The sequence below is a fragment of the Calliphora vicina genome, chromosome 4 (genome assembly GCF_958450345.1).
Source record: "Calliphora vicina chromosome 4, idCalVici1.1, whole genome shotgun sequence".
In the NCBI taxonomy this organism is placed as follows: domain Eukaryota; kingdom Metazoa; phylum Arthropoda; class Insecta; order Diptera; family Calliphoridae; genus Calliphora; species Calliphora vicina.
Window position 1 is genome coordinate 78321488 of NC_088783.1, and position 25552 is coordinate 78347039.

Below are 25552 nucleotides of genomic sequence, written 5' to 3' on the forward strand. Positions count from 1 at the left end.
AGTACGGGGTCTAGTGACTCTGTTGACAGGGCACTATGTGAGAGGTGAGCACGACAGAACTAAATAGTCAGTGTAAGAACGAGGAGAACCTCTGTCAATACAAAGCTCTCTCAATTAGTGGAAACGCAATACCAGACAATTGATATCTGCATGACCTGAAATATCTATTAGGATTGAATATTTGTAGAACAGATAGTTTTATTCGTATGTCCGGTTGATTTGTTATTAGATTGGATACGAAAACACCTAATAAACTCCATTTTAAGAATCCTAAAGAGACTTGTTTCATGAAGACAAGTGAACTGGATGATACTCACTGGCTTTGTGATAACGTTGGGTTATAACACGGGTTTGGTTGAGGGAGCTAGAGACTGTGGGCCCTATGTAATAGATGTGCACACGAGAATATTCCGTTTGAGTTATGACGATTATTGTAAAAGTTGTCAGTTTGAGGACTCTCTTGATTTGTGCGAAGATAATACTGGACAGTTTGTTTCTCAAAGATCTACTGAGGGTTGGATTAACTGGTAATTAAAAAGACTTTGAACTTATTTTCAAAATTTCTACAATTTCAAGTAACGAACTATTTAACAATTTTAATTGATTTGATTATTAACCCAAAAACGAAGTTGAAAATATTTGTGACAAAATTTCAACATTTTTCATTTTATGAAATTTGTCCCAAAATGTATGACCCTGCTAAAAACACAAAACCAACATATCGTCTCTCAATATCGTTAGAGTTTGTTTAAGTTTTTTCCCAAAAAAAAATCATCTCCTCTATCCTTAACATTTTGTTCTTTCTTTGCCTGGCTGTCGTTTATTTTAAAAGTCATATTGGAAATTTGTTTTTTTCTTAGTTTTGTGCAAAAATTTATGATGTACATGAACAGCAGCAACATCAAGTATATGAGTAGTAACTAGGGTTTCTCATGGAAAAAAAAATGTTCCGGGAAATTTTGGAGATTTCAAAAATTATTTCCATCATGTTACTAAAAACAAGCAAATAATTTTAGGAAAATTAAAAATTTTAATTTAAAGCCAACACTATGATGTTTCCCTATGATATGCGATTTTATAATTTTGTCATTTATTTCGAGTTCAATCAAGTAATAAACCACACCACTCTATGGGATTAAAAAACTACATCAGAACTGGATGCTAGTAAGATCCTACTACTAGATCCAACCTGTCGCTTTCAATATCGATCAGGCAGTCTGATCCCGATATATCACATATATTTGTCTTAAATCCATGTCCATGTACAAAACGGTAGAGGCTTTCTCTTCGAGGTTGCATAAAAATCGGTTTCGCTAAGTTAAGATGTCTTTCATTGCCGGAATTTGGCAGGTCGCAAATGTTTTCTCCTCTGGGGTATATCAAAACCGGCTTTTCCCAATAAAAATGTGTTTTACAGAAAACCTTTTCGCCAGCAATACAATTTTGGATATACCCTAGATGAGAAAACATTTGAGACTGGACAAAGGCCAGCAATCCAAAAAGCTTTACTGAGCTAAAACGCTATTTAATACATTCGATAGGAGAAAATCTTTGAGCGAAGTTTTAGATAAAATAACTTTTAAATCCCATAAAAATGAAGTAACACCCAACATAATTCCATTGGAAGTTCCAATTTGTAGGGAACATTGGGGTGTTATTTCACGGTACCAATTAGAAACCCTATTAGTAACTAGTTTGTATTGGAGAATATATGGGTTCATCTTTTTCCTGCATGTCTATGCCTTTGACGGTACACGATGATGAGAATGATGATGATGGTAAACCAATATTGTGGTTTTATTTTGTGGTTAAACCGTTAAAAATTGTTTCCAATATCTATGAAGGCATTATTACAGAAACGTATTTATGTGTGTCTGGCATACATAGATGTGGCATGATAATTGAACTTCTAAAAGTTTGCAATGAAATGTGGTCATTTAACAGCAACTACAGAAAATCGAACAAACTGATTACATACTTGCTTAGGCAAATAATGTTGGTTTAATAAAGAAAATTTTGAAATGTTTGCAAAAAATTGAATTTCTTTATGCACCAAAATATTGTAGAAAAACATCTGCTTATTAGAAAATTAAATTAAATTGGCAATTTCTATAATCTTTGTTTTTTTTTTTCAAACAATAAGTTTTGCATTGATGACAATGCTGTTTCTATTGTTGAGTTTTTGAGTGAATAGACTATTGGGAAACATGGCATTTTAATTGTTTTTATTAAATGGCCATAAATTTATGGCAAATCCAAGCCATTAGTATTTGCAGCTGTTGGAAATTTTATTTTAAAATGCACTTAGAATTTGGGGTTTACTACCACCATCAACGGCAACAGCAGCAGCAGCAGCTACTCAACTCAAATCAATTCAATTAGAAATTACAAATCCCTGCAATTTGTATTTAAATCCACTCGCCTTAATAGCTGCATGCATTTAAGTGTTCCAGCCATTTAAATATTAAGTAAAACTGTTTGCAGAGGATTTTAAAGATAATTGCAGTCAGATGTTTTAAATAATACAAAACACAAGTGAAGGAAATTAAGGCAGCATATTTAAATGAAATAAAATTAAATGTATTTAAAAATAAAATTAAGAGGTTGGCAAATTAATGTAACAAACTAATGGGAAATTTAGAACAAGTTTAACAAAAAACATTATTTCACTGCTTACAGGAGATTAACAAAGTAAGGCACTACTTTTTTTATAAAGCTTTCTTTAGTTTAAGAGCTTCTATGGGTGAATTCATAGCAAACACTAATGTTCAGACCTAGGAACCTAAAGAATTGATATGTTTTCATTTAAATGCTGGATTAAATAAAAATGTTTATATTGAATTCTATATTTTATACCCATTTCATTAAATAAACCAAAAAAACAATTGACATTGGTAAAGAATGAATGAATATATTAATGGATGGCTGGCTGACTGGCTGGATGAGCGAATGGTATTGATTGTAAAAACAAAATCAAAACCACTTGCTGTCTTTAGGTGACCGTCTGAAAGTCTGACAAATCTTTCATTCAGATATTTCTACTAAATGGTCTGCTTTGGCTATTATATCACTGGTTTGTAGTAGTTGTTGTGGAAAATCTGCAACCACCACCAATAATACTACAACATTACACCAACATACAGACATAATCATTGGTTTCAACTACATGATGATGGTAAAGTAAAGTGAGTGAAGTGAGTTGTGAAACAGAGACACACTTTTCGCCATGGGTGATACATGTTTTTACATACAAAAATTAAAAGCAAAAAATAAACTCAGAATAAAAAACATAAAAAAGTTTTTTTTTTAAAAAAAAGTATTGTTTTGAAGAGCAAATTGTAAATGCTGAAGGGCACAATATTGTACTCCAACAATATCTGTATGTAGAGCTACAAAACATAAATGTAGTCGTAGTTAAAATGTAACTACACAAATAATCCAATACCAGATGACAATGTTGGTTGTGCTGCTGCTACTGATATTGCTTTTCATGATGATGATGCTGATGACAATGAAAATAGTACTACGTCCCATATTGTTTTATTCATTTTCATTGTACACAAGGCGGTTTAGTGAAATTTGTAGCCAGTTTTAGGGAAATTCAATTTTTAAATTAAGTGCCAGATTTATTTAATGAAAAACTTTTTTATGCCGCATTTTCTGTTTGAAGTTTTTTGTTTTGTTTCTTAATGCGTTTTTCCAGTTGGAAAATTATGCCTCAAGTTAAATAAATGTTCAACAAAAATTGGCAATATTAAGGAAATATGAGAAGCTCTGTCCACAGAAATTATTTGGGGACACACTTACGTACATATGTATGTATATAAATAATTTTGTTCCAAACAAATAAGTTTTTAGGGGTTTACAAAAGATTTTGCAGTTTGTTTAATTTCACAGAACTAAACTAAACTAGAGTTTTTAGTATGGAAGACAAAATGGGATTTATGTTAAAACATAGAGGAAATTTACAACATCATTAAAATAATTATGTTATATGGTTTACAACAAATTTAGGTGTGGATTCGAAATTGTTAAAATATAACAATAAATTGAATTATTACACCACTTTTGCTACATTACTTTGTTATATTATGTTCTGTGCAAAAACGATTTTTTCAGCTCCATCTGCTTTTGAAAAGGTAGCTTACCCCACTTTTGTATTGATAGTTGTTATGTAAGGATACATCAGAAAAGCAACCAAAAAAAATTGTGGTTACACCACTTTTGCGCTGATGGCCTCATATATAGGGCTTAATTATTCAGAATATATTTTTTTATAATTTCAAATTATTTATAAAATAATGGTAACGATATTTTCAATTAACGGTATCAGTAACGGAATTTTAGTGGTAACGGTAATTGAAGTTCTTTGGTAATGGTATTAGGGATGTAACAGTAGTCGATCTAAACGAATATTTTAGGTATAATGTTAGCTCAACGGTAACGGCTAATATATCACCCATAATATTAGGAGTATGACTTAAAAATGCGGGATTTTTTAAAATTCTTAGCTTTTATTTTGAAAGATTTGTGCAATATAAATTTACTACTCACTAGATAATACTACTACATCAAAGTTTTTTTCCCATCTTTCTGGCAACATATGGATGCCGAGCCAAAATCCTAGAGAGAACGGTCGTATTCGGACGGGACAAACTCTGGCAAAACTGCTCAGCCACTTCATTTTAAATACTTTTTAACAGGAATTGCAACACGAGGCCTATCGTTGTCATGAAATATTACGGTTTCATATCTGGCCACATATTCTGAGCGTTTTAGACCAATGATCGTCTCGAAGGAATCATTTGCGTTCGGTAGATGTTCCCTGTAATGGTCTGGCCAGATTTCTGCAGCTCATAATAGATGGGAACCTTTTAGACCCAACAAAGACAGAGTATTGATATTTGGCTTTGGTGTTGATTCGGCTGTTTGGCCGGGCTTCACATACGAACTCTAACGCTTCGGGTTATCGTAATGGATCCATTTTTCATCGCAAGTAATGATTTTTTTATAGCTTTCAAGCATCATTTCGGACAAGCAAATTCGTCTTTCAGGGTCTCTCAGCTTCAAATCGTACGGTACCCAAATTCCGAGCTTTTTTATAAATCCCGCTGCCTGCAAACATTTTTAAATTGCTGATTGAGTAGCTACCAATGATGTTGCAAGCTCTTGTTGAGTTTGACAGCAATATTCATGGAGCAATAACTCCAATGCACAAAATTCGACATTTTCGAAGCAAAAAAACTTTGTTGTTTACACCATAATGTTCAATAAGTAAGAGAGAATAAATGACATATGACAGAAAAACCTCGATCAAAAGATACGCCCTCATTTGGAAGTCATGTATTATTATACAAACATAATCTTTTCAGAAATAAACATGATATTTACTGCCTGTTCCACGATGTCGAAATAACAAATTTGTATGGAAAACACTCAGTTTTTAAAATTCTTTCGAATAGTTATACCCTACACCACCATAGTGGGGAGGGTATTATGCGTTTGTGCAGATGTTTGTAACGCCTAAAAATATTAGTCTAACACCCACAAAGTATACCGATCGACTTAGAATCACTTTCTGAGTCGATTAAAAGATGTCCGTCCGTCTGGTTGGCTGGCTGGCTGGTTGGCTGTCCATGTAAACCTTGTGCGCATAGTACAAGTAGCAATTTTTGAAGATATTTCGATCAAATTTGTTATATATTATTTTTTCGGCCCAAGGACCAAGCCTATTGAAAATGGCTGAAATCGATCCATTATTTCACCTAGCCCCCATACAAATGTCCTTCCGAAATTGGACTTTATCGGTCATTGATGTTTAATTTATAAATGTATCTCCACAGATTGCGCTCCAAATAAGTTTTGTATATAAAAAATTCATGTCAACAAATTTTGTTACGATCGGTCCATAGTCATAGCTCCCATATAGACCCACTTCCGAAAATCACTTTAACGTGCATAAATCGCTTAAAAATGTTGATATACTCATAAAATTCAATATAGTTAACTTTCATAGAGACATCAATCACACGACCTAATTTCATGGCGATTGGTCCATAATTGGTCATAGCCCCCATATAAGGCCCACTTCCGAAAATCACTCAAAAATATAAATTATTGAAATTTTAAAAGAAAAATGTTTTTGCTCTTTATATGGTCGGGCTGACCGACCATACTTTCTTACTTGTTTTCATACAAATTTGTTAGAATCATCTTTTCTTTAGACATTTACAAGCAAACAATTTTAGAACAAGTGTTTGTCTTACTTTACAAAGTTTTATTAAAACATTGAAAGAAAATGTAATTTGTTATTTATTTTACAAATTTATTAATTTCATTTATTTGCAATATATTTTTTAACGAAATAATTCATAAGAAAGCACTAATGGTGAAAAGTGATGAAAAAGTGCTGCTTGATATTAATTTATCCTCCGTTTATTTTTCATATAGGAAGGAAACATATTCATATTAAGTTTTAAATAAATCGGAATTAAAAGAGAGCATTCCAAATTGATAATCCAAAAAGTTACTTGCTTTGCTTGAAAATATGCGGTATTATCAGAGAAAGTTCATTAGAATTCAGTAGTTCATTAGAATTCGACCGAAATTAACATTCTGACTGAATTTTTCACAAATACTTTTGGTATATTTTGAAAGCAAATCCAAATATTCTATCTGAGGACTGTATTAACAAAAAAGTTTAAAGTGATATAAGTGTCCAAAAACCATATAAGGAGTGAGATCGAAAAATTCTTAACACACGTTTTTCATTACATTTTTTAACCCAAGTATTATTTGAATTTTTTTTTGATCAAGTTACCTTTGAAAAACATGTCAGTTATTATGTGTAATGTCAATTATATTAATTTTTTTGTTAATCTGATTAAAATGAGTGACCAGAAAATAGTGCGTACTGAAATTATTAAATATTTTCAACAAAACCCAACTTGGTCTTACAAAAAGTTGGCCAAGCATACAAAGGTCTGCCGTCAAACTGTTTCCAATGTTATTAAACAGTACCGGGAGAACTTGTCAGTTGATAGAAAACCTGGTTCAGGTAGAAGGAATGGTCCACATGATGTTTCTAAAGCCAAAAAAATAGAACGCATTTTCAAAAGAGCTCCCAACACATCCGGTAGGAAAGCAGCCCGGTTAGCTCAGTGCTCGGACTATTTGGTACGAAAAGTTAAAGCTAATGCAGGTTTAAAAACATACAAGGCTCAAAAAGTTCCTGACAGGAACGCTACTAAAAATTTAGAGGCCAAAAACAGAGCACGGAAATTGAAGTCAAGTTTTATAAAAAAATATTCTTGCTGCATAATGGATGACGAAACGTATGTTCTGGCAGATTTTTCGCAACTTCCAGGTCAAAAATTTTATGTTGCTGATGCTCGAGGGAATGTTGAAGAAAAGTTTAGGACCCAAAAGCAGACAAAATTTCCCAGAAAGTTCTTGGTATGGCAAGCAATATGCAGTTGCGGCAAAAGAAGCCACTCATTTGTTACAACGGGCTCTATAAATACCGAAATTTACATCAAGGAATGTTTACAAAAAAGGCTGCTTCCATTCATAAGACTTCATAATGTGTCCACTTATTTTTGGCCTGACTTGGCATCCTGTCACTATGGCAAACAAGCCCTTGAGTGGTACAAGAACAATAATGTGGTATTTGTACCAAGAGAGGCAAATCCTCCAAACTGCCCGGAGCTAAGGCCAGTGGAGAGATATTGGGCTCTTGTTAAAAGAGAATTGAAGAGTACAAAAAAGGTGTCCAAAAGTGTGGTAGATTTTAAACGGAGATGGACTACATGTTCGAGCAAAGTGACAGAAAGCACTATAAAAACGTTAATGGAAGGGTTTCCGAAAAAGGTTCAAAATTTCATCACTAGTGATTAAAACTATAAAAATAATTTTTTTTGTAAATTGTAATAATAATTTCAATCAAATAAAAAAAAAAATTAAAGCTGTAAGTTTAGTGGTTTCTTTTTTATAAACATATATGTATGTTAAGAATTTTTCGATCTCACTCCTTAATTCATGAGACTAAACTTTTCTCTATATCTGGGGATATTTTTTGAATTGGCTAATAAATACATGGAGGCACAATCCAAATGCTTCAAAATTATGGATGAGAGGTAGCTTTACTAGAATAAACACTCAGTTTATTTATACAATTTTCCACTTGTCTTGGAAACATAGTAGGAAAAAGAAGCTGTATTTGAATCAAATCTAAAAAAAAACCAGATCATCGAATCATCTCTCGCCATAGCAGTTGACTCGATGTCTATATCCAAAGAGACTTAGGATGTTTTCTTCGATGAATGTCTTATAAATATGAGCAGCTCTTGTGGTTAATAGTGAAATTTAGAGCGCCTGATTATCACTTAATATTATTAATTATCTTACAAATTTAACATTTTTAAGAAATGCATAATAATCAAAATGTAATTCTTAGACGCTAATTAATTTAATAAAAAATTTTGACATTCATCAGCATTCCTCGTGTCATTTTAGCGCCAGCTGTAATGTAAACATCATCTATTTAACTCATAAATTTTATAATAAATTAAATACTTGTCAAAAGTTTAGAATCATATGAGTTAAATGGATGATGTTTACAGCTGGCGCTAAAATCACACAAAGAATGTTGATGAAGTGGTTTTCATTTGATTTTAATAGTGTTTAAAAATTGCATTTTAAATGATTTCTTTAAAAATTACATAAATGCTTAAAAAACTTAAAGTAACTATAGGATCTAGCAATTTGTTGGGTTGCACAATGAGGTAGGAACTGAGCTTTTGTTAGCCAAATATGCTCTACCAATCTTTGATACAAATTCTATACAAATCTGTTGCATTTTCGTTGAAAATTCATATTATTCTTGAAAATGTATTCATGTATCTGAGCTATCTCGATTTCTTAATTTGGAATTCATTAAATAATAAAAAATATCATTTGTATACATGTTTCAGAATAAAAGTCCGTTTTTATAATAAAAAATTAATACTACTTAGTTGAGAAACTGTCAATACATCTGTAGAATTTTTCATGTACCAATTCCCCTAAAAAAAAACACTGTGTCTTTAAAACAAAAATCCCATTACCCAAAAATATTCCTTCAACAAAACAACATCATTGACTGACTTTAACGACAACTAAATAACCGTCACAGACCCCCTCTATATTTACAATCTTCCAACTACCAAATCACCTACCAAAAACAAAGCAGCGTTGAAAAAAAAAATCAACTGCAAACAAATGAAATGTAAACATATTGACTTAAAGCATCATCATCACACTCCTCCAACAAACCAAACGAACAAATTCAACAGCCATGCTTGCTAGAAAAGTTCAGTTCATATTTTTGCAATTTTTATGATTTGAGTCTGTATATGACATCACACTGATAACACATGACCAAGGGAATGGGAATGGAAAAAGAGCAAAAAGAAAGAAAAAAAGTACAGATATTTGTTTAAAACTTACTTTTACATTCATTGGCATCAGTATCGGTGGCACGTCCCCATGGTCGATCAAAGTAAAAGGGTTTACATCTTTCACATTCCGGTCCGGCTGTATTGTGTTTACAAGCACATGTCATTGTAAGTTTGGCATTTATGGCCAGGTTAGTATTTGCTGCCGCTGCTGACACCATAGATGAAGAACGACCAAAATTTATAGCATCATCTGAGGATTCACCCAAATTGCCTAGACCAGTGCCACCACCATCATCGTCCTCATGGTTAAAGAGATTAGCCTCGTTGGAGCTAACATGAGCCACACATTCAGAGGCATGACCATTGCATTTACATCTGCCACCTACAGCAAAATCTGAAACGGCATAGTGTTGTGAGTTGGCCAAGAGATCACGTACAGAAGGTACAGGTGTAGGTTTGTCCAACGATGAAGATTTTTGTGAGTTTTTGGAGGCAACAGAGGAATACGAATTTTTATTGGTGGTGGTTGGTTGGGCTGTGGTGGAAGTAGTTGTTGTTGAGGAGGAGGTTGTGGGCATGGCCAAATTGGCAGCTTTATTTTTATAGTGTTTTTCATAGTTCATGGATTTTTGTTTATAAGCATTAAGTCGTTTAGGTTTTAGAGCCATTATATTAATGCCATCATTGGCATAATCTAAATCCAAATCATCGTCTAGTTCCAAATGTTTTTTGGGCTCGGCATAGTCTTCCAAATCGTCTTCATAGGGTACACTATCATTGTCATGCAAATTATAGTCATAATCATCTTCAGTAATATCCTCATCCTCCTCATCTTCTTGGCTGCTGGCCATTTCATCACTAAAACTATTGGCATCTGGCTTGTTGTCTAATTTCGCTTGTATGTTTATCAATTCTTTGGGTAATTCCAAACGGTGGAAAACTACTCGTATATCGGTGGCAGTTACCCAGTCTTGCAAAACTAATGAAGAATCCAAATCATTGGCTGAGGGCCTGCCTTCTAGGGTATTAAAAGCAAAACGATTGGTATTGCCATCATGATGAGAGTTCATGCATCTAGCTTCTTGTTCATTGAATTTGCTTATTTTGGCTCTGTCCGGGCGACCATAGAATTTTTGACACTGCGAACTGTAGAACTGGAAAGGCTGCCAGGTTTGTCCATAATCAGAACTCTTATAAATGGCCATAGAATCGGGTTTGGGTGACTTGGGGCAGAACGACAAACTCACATAGGTTAGCTCATATTTCTTGCCCAAAGACAAGGTCAATGTGACATTATCGGGAGGAGCTGTATCCGGATCAGTGGGTACCGGCACGGTGGCCGAACGCCAGCAAGTAACATTGTTGGGATTATTTAAATCGGTTAGCGATTGTGGTGGAAATTTCAAATCTGGTCTTGAATTATCACACATGCGACACTCATCCATCAAACCATCACGTTTCAGTTCACAATATCTTTCAGGCTGATGAGTACCACAGGTGCTGGATGCCTGCACTGGATTGCCATAGGCAGCATTAACAAAGCTAGGCAAACATTTACGTGGTTTTCCCTCAAAATAGCAAGGATCATTATTGTGGTTGCCATTAGAAAGCGAAGATTTGGCCAAAGTTAAGCTGGCAGCACACAAGAGCACTAATAGGCTGCTAAACCACAAGGTAGGCTTTCGATGATACATTTTTTTCTTATTATTATTAATGAGAACTTCTAAAATCACGTTTTATATTATTAACACTCTTTTTCGTTTTAAAGCACGCACGTGCATGTACAAACACGTTTTGTAATTACTAATTACGTTTTAAAATATGCGTTTTTATGGTTTTCTTTATTCACAGGAATTTTCTCAAGCTTGTGAGGGAATTTGTTGATTTTCTTTTTTTAAATTTATGTAATTTATTATATGGAAAATTTTTAATTAAGTTTTGAAGAGCCAAACTATCTTTGTTGGCCTTTTACAGATTTAACACCTTTTATTTTGTTTTGAAAACACTAGCACTCCACAAAGAAATTTCAATGATAAAGTCCATTAGATGGTGATGATGATGATGGTAATTTTATGTTCATGTCACGGTTATGGCTGCACTTTAGCACCTTCTTTGATGTTGTTGTAAACATGCACAAGTTTAAAAACTTTTTTTCTTTTAAATATAAACAAAAACAACCACAAACAACACTTGCTAACCAACGTAAAACCGGTAAAAATAAAATTTACACCAATTTGCATATGACGGCAAAGGCATCAAACAAAGTTAAACAATGCCACTGAGACATGGTAGCACAATACAAGTTGAAATAAAAAAAATTATTATTCTTTTTTACACCCAAACACTATTTGTTGTTAAGCAAAAGTCTTTTAGAATCTAGCATAAAAGCTGGCAAAGTCGTCTTAAAGTCTAGCTTGAATTGTCGAATTGTAAATGTGTTAGAAAACGTTAAACATTTTTGTAAAAAAACAGTAAGAAATTCGTTTTCCTTTCGGCGGCCAGCATCCGTTAATAATGGTCCTTAACCATCAGCTGCTGCCGTTATTCTGTTTTAATAATAATTTTCACAAACACTGAAAATATCAGTCAAGCACAAATTTATCAAAAAACACACACTTTACAGCATCCTTTCTTTCTCACTCTCTCTCTACCCTTTAGTTAGTTCATCATCATACTGCTTTATCAAACTAACGAAATTATAATCAACACTTTTTTATGTATGTAAACTTTCTTTGTTGTTATTTACTACGATTATTATTCTGGGCTTATTTTTCCTTTTTGGCTTCAACTATGTATGTTGAATTTCTATTTTCATGCTAAATATTCACCACACTTCCGTAAAACCCGTTAAGCTTTCGCATACACACACACACTCGCAACCGAACGCACTATAATGAAAAACAAAAACTTCCTTTAATTTTGTTTTTGCACAACCGTTTCACTCGTACGCCATCGTTTTTCTGTAACAGCTACACTCCGTTATTTTGTTTTCACGCACTTTACCGTTATAGACTCTCCCGTACCGTATGATGTTTACCAAACGAGAGCTCAATTAATACTGATGCTAAAGAAAATTCAACACTAAGGAATCCATTGTTGGCAACAGCAAACCAGAAAAACCCCACATTCACTTACACACACACATGTGGTAAGTTATTCTTCGTACTCTCTCTGGCTCTCTTTTGAAAACAAAACAAAAATGTACGAACATGTTTGGGAGCCGCATTTGCATGTTAATACATACATATGCGTGTGTATGTTTGGCATTTGTTTTGTTTATGTTTGCTTGCATGTTTATTCATGCGGCCAATTGGTTTATTTGTTTACATTTCATTACAACTCATCACCAGGTAATGCTCTCGTATCTCTCTCTTTCTAGAAACAAAACAAAATACACAAATATCTCTGTTCTTTTAATCTTAAACATTTTCTCTCTGTTTTCTTATTTTCCAAGTGGATGGTATTTTAACATTTTCAAATTTAAGAGTTAGTTAACAGTATAAATTGTTAAACTGTTAAAACTGTAATCCAAAGAAATTTGTATATTTAACATCCATCCCCACCATTCATGTAATAAATATGGTCTGTAACAGTTCGGTTTGAAGCGTAAAAAGTCTGAACATGTTAAATCGCCTTTTACTCACTGTGTTATTTGATACATTTCATGTAATATTAGCCTTACACTGCTGTATGCTACATGTGTGAAATATTCACGGTTTTTTCCGATGTTATCCTTAAAACATACTGTTGTATTTTATTTTTTCCTTAATTTTAATTAAGTGTAACAAGAAAATTACGTTTATGGTAGCCGCTTGTCAAGTGCTTGAAATTAATTACATTATATGAAAATTTTGTTAATATTGTTGGTATATATTGAGTCCAGATTCCTAATTCATTAGAGTTTCCTGCTTGACATTGATGGATGGATTCATTTAAGGGGCAACACTAATTAAATAACACATTTTTGGAGCATAAATATTTTATGAAATTGTCATATAAGATTGATGGTTGACCTGAGAGTTTAATTAAATAAAAAGGACTAAAGGTCACAGGATTCATTCAACTGAGTATATAGGAAAACTAGAAATTTATTTATATGTAGGAGAACGCAAGGAATCACTACTTTCAACATGTCTGATAATTAAGAATTCGTTTAAAGTTCCTTAAGATAATAAAATAAAATTGGATATTCTAATTAAGCTGATACAGCATAACAGCATTTGTAAAGTAACAAGAAAAAGGTCGTAAATCTGATTAGATTTTTAACGTGGTAGATATCTTAAAAATTAGCAATATTTTTCACCAAACATTTTGCGAAAGATATGGAAAATACTTCAGACCAATTGGCTTCTTTTTCTTTATACTTAAACATTTGTAACAAAATCATTGATGTCTACATAAGATCCTCTCGCACACGCCAGGACAGAACTAACGAAACTCATTATTTTGTCAAATATAAAGATTCTTTCATGAGTGTATTCAACAACGTCAAACTTGAATCAGTAACTGACATTATAAGAGAACTGGCAATTAATTCTGAAGTCATTTTATTTATCGGATAACTTTGAAACTACAGATGTATTCAATCCACCCTAGGCGCCTCAAATATTTCTAAAAATACTGTTGGTTACACAACAAAGAGGTGTATCCAACCACTGCTCAGTTACCTTAACATCAGTACTCAGCCAATGGAGCCATGGAGAACAGCAAAAATACTATTGTAACTACTGGAATCTGCCCTAGAACTACTATTAGAATGATGCCAGGGTTGTGAACTGGATGTAAATAGAAATAAAACGGAACTAATACTATTCACTAGGCGATTTAAAATAAATTTGTTAATTCAATGATTAAAATAATGAGACTAATATTATCCGAATATGTCAAATATCTTGTGTAATATGATTCGAATTTCCATGTATAAAGCATACAAATTCGATGCACAGAGGGGCCAAACATACTAATTTTGCGGATTAATTGAAAAAACAAATTTCAAGTATCGTGAAAACTGAAAGTGCCAGATTAAAGAGCACAAAATTCTACATCAGCAGGCAAAAAATTAATGTGAATTATTAAAAGGTATTTTTATAGTCACGTGTTGAAATTACATATTATGAGAAAAAAACCTAAAAAATTGATAAAAAAAATAAATAAAAATTGCGCAAATAAATAATATTTGTGATAGGTAATTTAAAAAAATTAACAAATCTAATTATGCAAACATCAAGTTCAGGTATTTATTGATATGTTTTGGTTAAATTTAAATTTGAATTATTTGTGGAAGTGACTTTGCTATTAGTTTTTATATTGGAAGGGCAAAAAAGAAATGGATTTTGTCAGTTCAAATGGACATAAAGTTATTAGCTGGGATCAGCTGGGCAGAGAATTTAATATAATTCAAAAGCCTGGACAGTTAGGCGTTGTTTCAGAAAAAATTAGGTTGCGCCTCATAAGTTATATGTAAATTAGTAAAGGCTTCACCCTTTAAGTCTACCATCAAAAATCACTTTGTGATTCTGATAAACGTTTTATTGGTATCGTTGTTATTGTCATTGTTTTTTTTGTTTTATAAGAGATGTGCAAGTGTTGTGATTAATAATACGAGAGTCACGTGTGAGTCAGGCCTGGACGTGGCTATATTCTTGTATTATAATGAGATAAACAATAATAAACTTTTACCAATTACTTTTCTTTATTTCAGTTTAGTTTTCCATCCGTTGATTTTCTAATCGTGAATGAATAGCACGCGGAATTTTAACAATTTAACTCTCATGCACTCACGCTTGTATATGCTTGTTTAAAAGTTTTTTTTTGTGATTAATTCGAAGTTTTTTCTTGTGGTTAATACGAAGTCATCCGATAGCAGGCAATTTAGCTTAATAAAAAAATCATGTTAGTGAGCGCGATCGCGAGAATTTTAAAGTTTTATATCGGGAGCCAGTTACGTTCAGATCTGTAGTTTTTATATTGTCTCATTTCAAATATTGTGTTGTATAAATTTCAAAGCAGTGCATTTAAACTTTGCAAGTCATTTAGTGGCAGGAGTTGGGAAAGATTTAAGATGATATAATGATATCATCTTAAAACAAGATGGTAGTTTTTTATCAATAACATGCATAAATTTAGTGTGTCTCACTGATGTAGTTCTATAGATATAGGAGAATTAATAATTCATTTGTATGGGGGGAACCCGATTCCACCCTCGTATACCCTTCCGATTTTGGGGGAACGTGTAGTTTATTTTTAGAGTTACCCGCAGCAAAATTAGTGTGCATAACTATTTTAGTTCTATAGATATAGCACAGTTAATAATTATTTTATATGGTGGGTAATTGACTTTCCCCTCCTATATCCCTAAAATTTTGTTACAATATGTGGATTGGTCTAAGGGCTAACCACGTAAAATTTTGCGAGCGTCGCTATTATTGTTGTTGAGATATTAATAAATCCGTAAAAAAGAGGCATTTGACCCCACTGTGCGATGGATTTTTCTTTCGAATTAACAAATAACACCTCTGGATAACAAATCACATTGGCATCTAATTAGTACACAATTTGGAACCACCAGAGCGTCAACTACTCTATTGAGAAAAAAGGTTAATTAACTAAACTCTATGAATACCAATTATTTTCTATAATGCGATGTTTTGCTGATTAGCGTTGGAGGAGAAAAGTTCGAAGCAAATTCGAACGTATTATGAGAATAGTAACGATTATGATAACAGGTGAATTTAGGAATACAACATCTAACTGGTAACCTCCAAATATTTTGTTAAAACAAAGATATATGTAGCTGCGAACACCAATAATCAGTAGGAAGTCAATATTGATCTTTCTATTGATTAAGACGTCTTTCATCTAGGTTCTATAACGTAAATACCAGATAGACAAGATTATGACAAAATATTCACCAACAAATTATGAAAATCTCGGCTGTGGTATCTATTGGGAACTGTTGAATTAGCGACTGTCCCTCAAGAGGCAATTCCATGTGAAATTGTGGCTATAAGAGTAGCCAAGTTAAAAGTTCAGTATCATCATACATTTGCTGATGGAAAGGCGGCAACTCGATTCCTAGAGAATTATTTAGAACATTAATGAAAACTGCAAACTCATTTCGGAATGCTCTTACCAACCAAGATATGAACATGTTTTGTTGCGATTTTTTTCAGTTGTCACCTTTCTTTGCATTGCCAAGGAATGAGGTAAAATTTGAAGTTTGGAGTAAATTACTTGCCAAATGTCAAGAATTGAACTGTCATCCTTTGACATATAAGTAGGACAAACTTGGGTAAATTTTAGGTTCGGTTTGTGAAAAAAAATGAGCAAGGAATTACGGTCATCGTGAATTTCCATGATAACCGTTTCTTTGTGGTCATAATTGGCTAATTTTGACATTGGTGATCTTTGACAGCAAGACAATGTCACGATCCACAGAGCCGTCCAAACAATTCAGATGTAGCATGAGAAATTTATTTCGGTTTGTGGTCAGGCGGCATCGTAAGCCTACATTTAATTCGAAAATGAGCAAGGATATGCCGTCATGCAGTGGTTTTTGGAAATAATTCAGCCGGGCCTACGGAGGGTCAACAATTTACTTTAAAATACTGATATACGGATATATTCGTGATAAAATTCTGAATAAAGTAAAATAAAACTTGTTAACGTTATCTCGTCCCTATTTGGCTCATACATAACCAGTAGTTATTAACCTCCCTCCAGATCCAATCCAACTTGTCCAATTTAAAAAAAATTGGTTTGACTAAAAAATTTTAAAAACGCAAGGACCGATACGTACAAAGTCTTTTTACTATCATACGGTTAATAACGTCACAGTCGGCAATTTAAAAAAACTCAGACTTTTGAACATATTTTCCCCGTTTAAAGAATTTCGATTTTTGAAAATAAAGAAATTATAATTTAAAAATAAAAATTTTAAATACTTTTAGGTAAACAAAATTTTAATTTTTTTTTTTTTTTTTTTTTTTAAAAAAAAAATTCAAAAACAATTTTGAAAAAAGAAATAATTTTGTTTACCTAAAAATATTTAAAATTTTTATTTTAAATATTGATGTATCAATCATGTTTGTAAGTTATTTGGGGGCTACAGACGGCTAGACGGACATGGCTATATCGACTTCGATATCTATAACGATCCTTTTTTGATTTGACCTTTGACCTTCACGATTCAAAGGTTATCGTTTTCCGATTTTAGTAAAACTTTCAAAACATATTTAAAATTACAAGGACTATAATATTATGAATAGGTTTTACTTAAAATTTATAACAGTAAGGAAATTGGACTCATTCGCCTAAGTTTTTCTTAAAAATCGCAAAATTTAAATCGCAGGTACGGAAAAACTGTAAGAGGTATTGACATAATTTTTTCATATTTTTATTCCCTATTTTGATCTCAATAAACCCCAATGTGATGATCGAAAAAATCTGAAATTTGTTTAACAAAATTTTTAAAAATTTGAAAATGGAGTTTTGAAACAGCCGTTAAAAAAAATTATTTTTTTTGGCCATACCTGCGAATAGGTTAACGGTAGCCTACGAAGACAAAAACTCATATACAAGTAAATATGGACATATTTTCGAAATATCTTAATTTTTTTCCTAAATTTTTTGTTCAAGTGGCCTAAAACAAGTTAATGGTCTGGCGAATTTGTAATAACTTTAAAATTTTTAATCAAATTTTGTCATTTATATCTCATTACAACGTTAATTACGTACATATTTCGATTCTTTTGCATTCAATTGCAAAAGTATTTATTTAGTAGCAAAATTTTTTCAAAAACTGAAAAATTTGCATTTTTCTCTAATTTTGGCGATAATACAGTTTTTGGGTCATTTTGAACCAAAGGAGATACAGGGTTAATTTCCAACTTTTTTTTAATGTAATATTCATTAATATAAATAAATCTACATATTTCTAGAAAACAATGCAGAAAGTTAACGAGTTTCACCTATTTATTCCATATTAACAGTAAAATTTTGCATATATCTGAACTTTGACCTCGATGCGCGCCCAGAAATCGTTGCCCGATTTGGCTCAAATTTTTAGCACTTAACATTTAGGCCTAGTGTCACAATATTCCACCCGGCACTCTTTGAAATCTAAAAAAAAAATCGGCTGTCACTCTAATGTATATACTTTGTTGGGTCGCCAATGAAAAATGTAGAAATTTCAAACTTTGCCACTCATGGTGAAGGGTATAAAAATAGAAAAAATTACAACGCCATTTGGTTCTATATTAATACATTTGGTTCTATATTAATACTAGGGTATTCGAATTATTCGATTTTTCTCTTGTTCGAATAAAACGAATAATTCAAATAAGAGATTTTAACTTGTTCGAATAATTCGATCACACGTTTAAAATTAATCGAATTATTCGAATAATTTAAAATTTTTTTAAAAAAGTAAAGAATGAAGATATCTGTTTTTTAATATTTTATTGTTAAAGAAAAACAAAAAATAACGTTAAAGTTAACAAATCAAGTATTGATAATGTTAAAAAACATTCAAAAACAAAGTCCCTCATTACATTTTCAACAGAAATATTCTGATCAGATTAACTCCCGAAAAATCTACAAAACAATTGACTAGCAAATCCTTTAGTTTCCGTTTTAGAGCTATGATTTAAAAAATTTGAGTTAGTTGGACATGATCCTGAGTTCAAATACAATATAAACGTATTAAGAACTTTTTTATGCCGTTCATTAATTCGGTTTTTAAATTGAGTAACTAATTCTTTAGTAAATTAATTATTCAATATTTCTAAATTATTTATAACAAATTATATTGTACATCAAGCTCTATCAACGTTGCCGAATCTTTGCTTAATAAAGTGGTCTTGGGGAATTACACAATAAAGGGAATCTATCCAAAGTTTGATTTCATTGTCAGTGAACGTGGCTAATTTGAAGTCAGGCAGTGCATGATTGAAGCATTTACAAATACGAACAAAGTTTATTACTATGTTAGACAAACATGTTCAACGATGTTCAAAATCATGTATAAGACGAAGTCCATGCTTTTCTTGCAACTAAACGTTGGTTTGCAATATTTGTGTTTATCATTCGATTTATTAAATATTTTGCAACATATTAATAACATCACTTATATACATACATATATTTTAAGATCATGGACTTCATCTATTTCAATGTAATCATTATAAATATCATCCTTAATATCACTTTCGACGACCGTTTCAAAATCACATTCTCCAACACATTCAACTCTACTTTAATCTAAGTTAATATTTTGATTATTAATTGTTATTCTTCTAATATTTCGCCAGCTAAATAACAAATATTTTATTCCGTACCTTTTATTTTCATTGGTTCAAGTTCTAAGTTAAAAATTTTGAAACAATTGTTTTTAGCATTGTAACTTTTTGCAGTAATATTTATATATTTATAGAAGGAGCTATCGGAACACTCATCTACAGTGATCGAAAGTCTCTTTGTCTTTAGTTATTTGTCGAATTTCAGAAACAATACAATTTTTGTGAGTCATTATTACTTATTTAAGTTTGAAATTATGAAAACTTTTAAGCAATTTAATAAATTTAAATATACGGTGGGGAGCTCAAATGAGTACACGTTTCTATTTTCTGCACTTCTTATGGAATAAAAATAAACCTAATAAAGCAAACCCAAAAATGTTTTCTGTCATTTATTTTATGTTTTATATGTAACAAAATGAATTACAATTCAAAACAAAAAACATCCAGTTCTAAATAAAAAAACAGACAAAACTAAAATAACTCGCATGTACTCAATTAATTTTTCAATAGGATGGTGACCCAATCCACACGTCAAAAATCGTAAAGAATGGTGTTCCTAGAAAAATTTCTTATTAATGCAGTTATCAGCTTAATGTCCTGCGTGCAATCCTATTGAGAATTTTTAGTGAATCGTGAATTGGCGGTTGAAACAATACAGATTAACTCCTACCAATTTGTACGAGCTTTAACAGCGGATTGAGCACGAGAGAGTATTCCAAAAAAAGTTAATGAACAATTTATAGAAAATATGCCAATGAGTGTAAAATTTTATTTACGTAATAAAGGATTTTTAAATTTTTTTTAAAAAATGCAATTCTTCCCTAAAGTTTATGTGGGGGGCAAAATTGGGTACATGCGAGTTATTTTAATTTTGTCTGTTTTTTTATTTAGAACTGGATGTTTTTTGTTTTGAATTGTAATTCATTTTGTTACATATTAAACATAAAAATTACAGAAAACACCCCACTGTATATGAACATTTATTCGTTTTATTCGATTATTCTACATAAAATTTTACGAATTATTCGTTATTCGAAAATGGCCATTTTTAAATTGTTCGAATAATTATTCGTAAGAAATTATTCGATTGATCGAACGATCATTAGTCGAATGAATACCCTAATTAATTCACAATTTTGTTATGATAAAGGTATCGTTAAAATTTTACATTAATTTTTCTTAATGGAAAATCGCCATATTATGAATTCAAACACATTTATATTGGAAAGGCGTCCAGTTTAGTTTAAAATTTTAAAAAATAGTTGAAGAAAATAAAAAAATAAACAAAAACTTCAATAAATCCGCTACGTTAGTTCGGCATTCTTCGTACAAGTTATATGGGCCACAGAATAGTTGACAAATAAACAACACTATTATTTAGGTATAGCTGTTAGTTTATTTAAAACATTGCACTTTTATCAATCTTAAAAATACCTTTCGCATACACCAAAGAAAATACTAAAGTTTTAGTACCATTATCTTACAACAACGTAGCTTTATCAATTAAAAACTACATACATACATATGTATATCCATATTTTGTCCCCACAATTGTTACCACTCCCACTTAGATTTCCACGAAATGATTAAAAACATCTAAACACTGTCACACATTTCCTCCATATCAGTTTGGCGCTTTGGCCAAGCAAAAATATCTCAAGCTGTCAGCCAACAGACCCAGTAGGTGTCTTGGCCCCCCAATGTTAGCACTCAAGATATTCAATGAGAAAAAAGTTATCTTATCTTTAAGATAGTTTTTTTTTCAAAATTTGTTTGCTGTTCACATGTGTGGTTTCTAATCCGCATTGTGTGAGCAGGAATATAAATCAACGAGAGATGAAATCAGAAATTTGAGCCAATTTAATATTTGTGGAATAAACTGTAAATTCTAACACCCTCTAGAAAAAAAAAGGGGAATTACAAACACAAACATACAATATAACAATAGGAAACTAAAACACTTTTACTCACACTCATTGATAAATCAAGTTGAAATCAAGAAAGTTTGTTTCCTTTTTGTTGCAGTTAGCAGCGGCATGGGTGTTTTACTTTCGCCGAATCATTTTGATTTTTATTTACTTACTTTAGGTTTTTTGCTGTGTTTTTTTCTTAAACAAAGTTTTTTTTATACATATTATTATTTGTGGAAGCATAACTCATAAATTCATATGCATGTCGCATATTTTTATAAGATAAACACACACCGCCAGACAGATGGACGGACGTATGGACGGACAGACACACGCAAACACTAAGACAGATAATCATACAAAAACTCCATAGGAAGCTGTGAATTGTAGCTGATGCTGTTGATTTTTATTCTGAGTTTTCTTTCTGCTTTTAGCACTGAGTACTAGTTACATTGTGTATGAGTTTTTGATACACAGAAAAAGGGCAGACACAATCTGTTAGTGGATTTCGTTTCGTTAAATCAAGAAGACACTTGAAAGAAACGTAGCAAGCAGATGAAAAACTTAGTTCAATTTTTTCTTCTTCCATTTGTTGGAATCTTTAGTTTTTTTTAACAAAGCTAAAAAATGCGTGTGTCAGTGCATCATATGTACGAATTTGGTCTTTTTGTGTCTAAAAATTCAATAATTCATAGGTTCAACTACTTAGTTTTTTCTTTCAGTTCGACTCTGAGTTTGTCTGTAAGATGAGTTTCAAATAATAGTGTTTAAATGGAAAAAAAATACTATGAATTGGGTAGGGGAAATATTCGTTTCCTTTGGTTAATGGAGGTTTAAAACAAATTATTGTCTTACTGTGCTTCCCCGAAAACTATTATTATCTAGTTCATGAAATAAATCTAAAGGAAGTGCCAAAATTTATGGAAGATTTGAATTTAATAGAAAACTGATAGCTAGTTTTTTATTAAATCATATATGGAATTGTACATCGGGCTTCAAGGCCTTCGACACTTTTGTCGAAATTCACCATAACCATTTTCCGTATTTCAATTTGCAGCATTGCATTTCCTCCTTCAGGGTGGTTATGGGCGCACCATCTAGGTGGTCAATTCTGTTCACCGAAAGGAGAGTGCACACGATTGGGAAATGGCTCATGCTGAAATTGAATAGTTGCACGTAATGTATGACAAATGGCACCATTTTGTTAAAACCACTTGTCGTCCACATCAATATCATCCTATTTAGGCAGAAAGAACACCGAACTTCCGATAAGGAACACCATCAACAATCAGTTCTTGACTATCCTCATTTTCGAAAAAGTACTATACCAATGAGGTCTGAGACCAAAATCCGCATCAAACAGTGATACGTTGAATTTGATGAATTTGTTTTCCACCAGCTCATTTGGGTCCATGAATTAGTCTCTTTGTGATACCCTAAGGATAATGCTTAAGTCCTCAAGAGGTTCCGAACCAACCTGATGCACGACTGAACTAATGATTCTTCCTGACGTCCACAGTAGATAGATCCTCTAGGCCGTGAAAAAAGGACTACCTGTTGTCGAAGTCCGAGCCCCCGATAGAGCAGGGCAAAGACAGAAGATATGTTCAATAATTTCCTCCTCGTCTTCATCAGCCAACTTCTATAGAAGTCATTATATGGAGTGTTCAGTCTCCTAGCATGCGCACCACTCAAGTAGTGCCCAGTAAGCACGGATATCAAAATTCACAGACTAGCCCGTGATAGCCCCGTGAGGGACATTGACCTATGATGGTCAAAAACGGGCCAATCTGAACTGACCATCTGAACTGAACAGACGCAAACAATTTTTGCTGTATGGGTGATTTACAGCAGGATAGCGGTAAACGGGCCAAAATATTGATCGATGTGAGCCTTTTTTTGCCAGTTCATTCGCAACAGCATTATCAAGTAAACCAGAGTGACCCGGAACGCAGAATAACTCCAGGTTAGAATGTCTCGCATTCTCGTTAAAAGATACCCGGCCAATCAGGATGTCGAATAGACACCAGAGATGAATTTGATTGCAGGCTTACTATAGTACTATAGTACTTATAGTACTTCATCCAGTGTACCGCCCTTTTGATGGCTGAAATTTCAGCTTGAATTACACTACATAGATCCTGTAGCCTGAAACACACCCCTTCTGAAAACGGGGAATATAGAAAACAACCACCCACCCCAACCGCAGACTTGGAGCCATCTGTATAGATGGCAAACGTGTCCCAAGAAAATGTAACTCACCCGCCATCGATACAGAGAAGCGTCTCTCAATAAAGGGTAAGGGAGTGCAGTAGTCAATGTTCACAGGGAGATATACATCCCAAAATAGACGCATGGTCGATACAACCAGACCTCCATGCTCCTACAGTGCTTAACCTAACCGCCGAATTTATGACATCAGCCGGTAGCCAGTGCAGCATAACGAATAAAACACGACACGGAGTGCTGCACTGCGCACCCGAAACCATAAGTGCAGAGATTCGCAGGGGTACCGTGAAATAACTCCCAAATGAAATAACTCCCCACGAAAAAATGAAATAACACCCAACAAATTTTTCATACAACTTGGGAATTATTTCATTATGAAACAACTCCTAACGCATAGGGAGTTATTTCATAATTTTTAGCTGGGAGTTATTTCGTAATGCAATAACTCCCAATGAAACAACTCCCAATGAAATTTTTATTGGGTATTATTTCATTTTATTTTGGGAATTAGGAGTTATTTCACTGTATTGGGAGTAATTTAATTTTTAATGGGTAGCAAAACCAGAACCCATAAATATCAAAAACTGGCTTCACTCAAAAAGGTGAAGCCAGATTTTGATACACCCCGGAGGAGAAAACCTTAGCGCCCGGTCAAAGGCCGGCAATCCAAAAAACTTTTCAGAGCGAAGCCAGTTTTTGATACACCCGAGAGGAGAAAACCTTAGCGCACGGCCGAAGGCCGACAATGCAAAAAACTTTTCTGAACGAAACCAGTTTTTGATACAATCCAGAGGAGAAAACCTTAGCGCACGGCCAAAGGCCGGCAATGCAAAAAAACTTTTCTGAGCGAAGCCAGTTTTTTACACATCCCAGAAGAGTAAAACTTTGCGTTACGCCGTAGGCCCGTAATGCAAAATATGTTTGGTAAGCGAAGAATAGTTTCACTTTTTTTGCTTCGGATTGGGAATTTTTTCATTTCTATTGGGATTTACTTCATTGGGAGTTATTTCTCTTTTTTGGGACTAATATTTTTAAAATTATGAAACCGCCGATTATTAGGAGTAATTTCATTTTACCCTTTGGTAGTTATTTCATTTTTCAAGTTTGGGAATTATTTCATTTTTAATGGGAATTATTTCATTGGAAGTTATTTCATTGGGAGTTATTTCATTTGGGAGCTATTTCACGGTACCATTCGCAGGATTCTCTCAATCATCAAGCAGTAGGTGGATTTACTTAGAGCCTTCCACCATACATAAGTATTCCTATGGTTTATTCCCCAGGTCTTCGGTGGTGGTTCGCTGTGGTCATGTGCCATGTAGCTTGAGATAACTAGTATAGTTCCTACATCAGTTACCCAGGCCCCTACTACAGTATCTTCATCGATGCAATCAGAAAGATTGAAAATATTGAGATTATTGCTGGCTACTATACATGATCTTATGTTACCTGTGTCTTTCGTGTATAGTAGCTTATGGACTTTGTAACCGAGACATCCGGAGGATCAGTATAGTGCCGAGTGCCAAGCCCTACACTATTCCTCGTTCTTCTTTAAGAGTTTGCTTCTCTTAATAATGCTTTAATGAAAATAATATTTCTCTTAACCAAACAATTTGTTTTCCTAGAGTAGCTTTCCGTCTGCTCCACAATAATATTATTTTTTCTAGATTTCGTTTTT

General features: G+C 32.9%; 1 protein-coding gene across 1 annotated transcript in view; it reads right to left on the minus strand.

Annotated features, from left to right (window-relative positions):
* Nucleotides 1-12422, minus strand: part of NetB (Netrin-B) — a 287222-nt gene extending 274800 nt beyond the window's left edge. The window contains exon 1 of the mRNA XM_065508887.1: nucleotides 9487-12422. Coding sequence (XP_065364959.1) covers nucleotides 9487-11131 — 1645 coding nt within the window. The 5' untranslated portion in view covers nucleotides 11132-12422. The remainder of the gene's footprint in view (nucleotides 1-9486) is intronic.
* Nucleotides 12423-25552: the final 13130 nt, after the last annotated feature.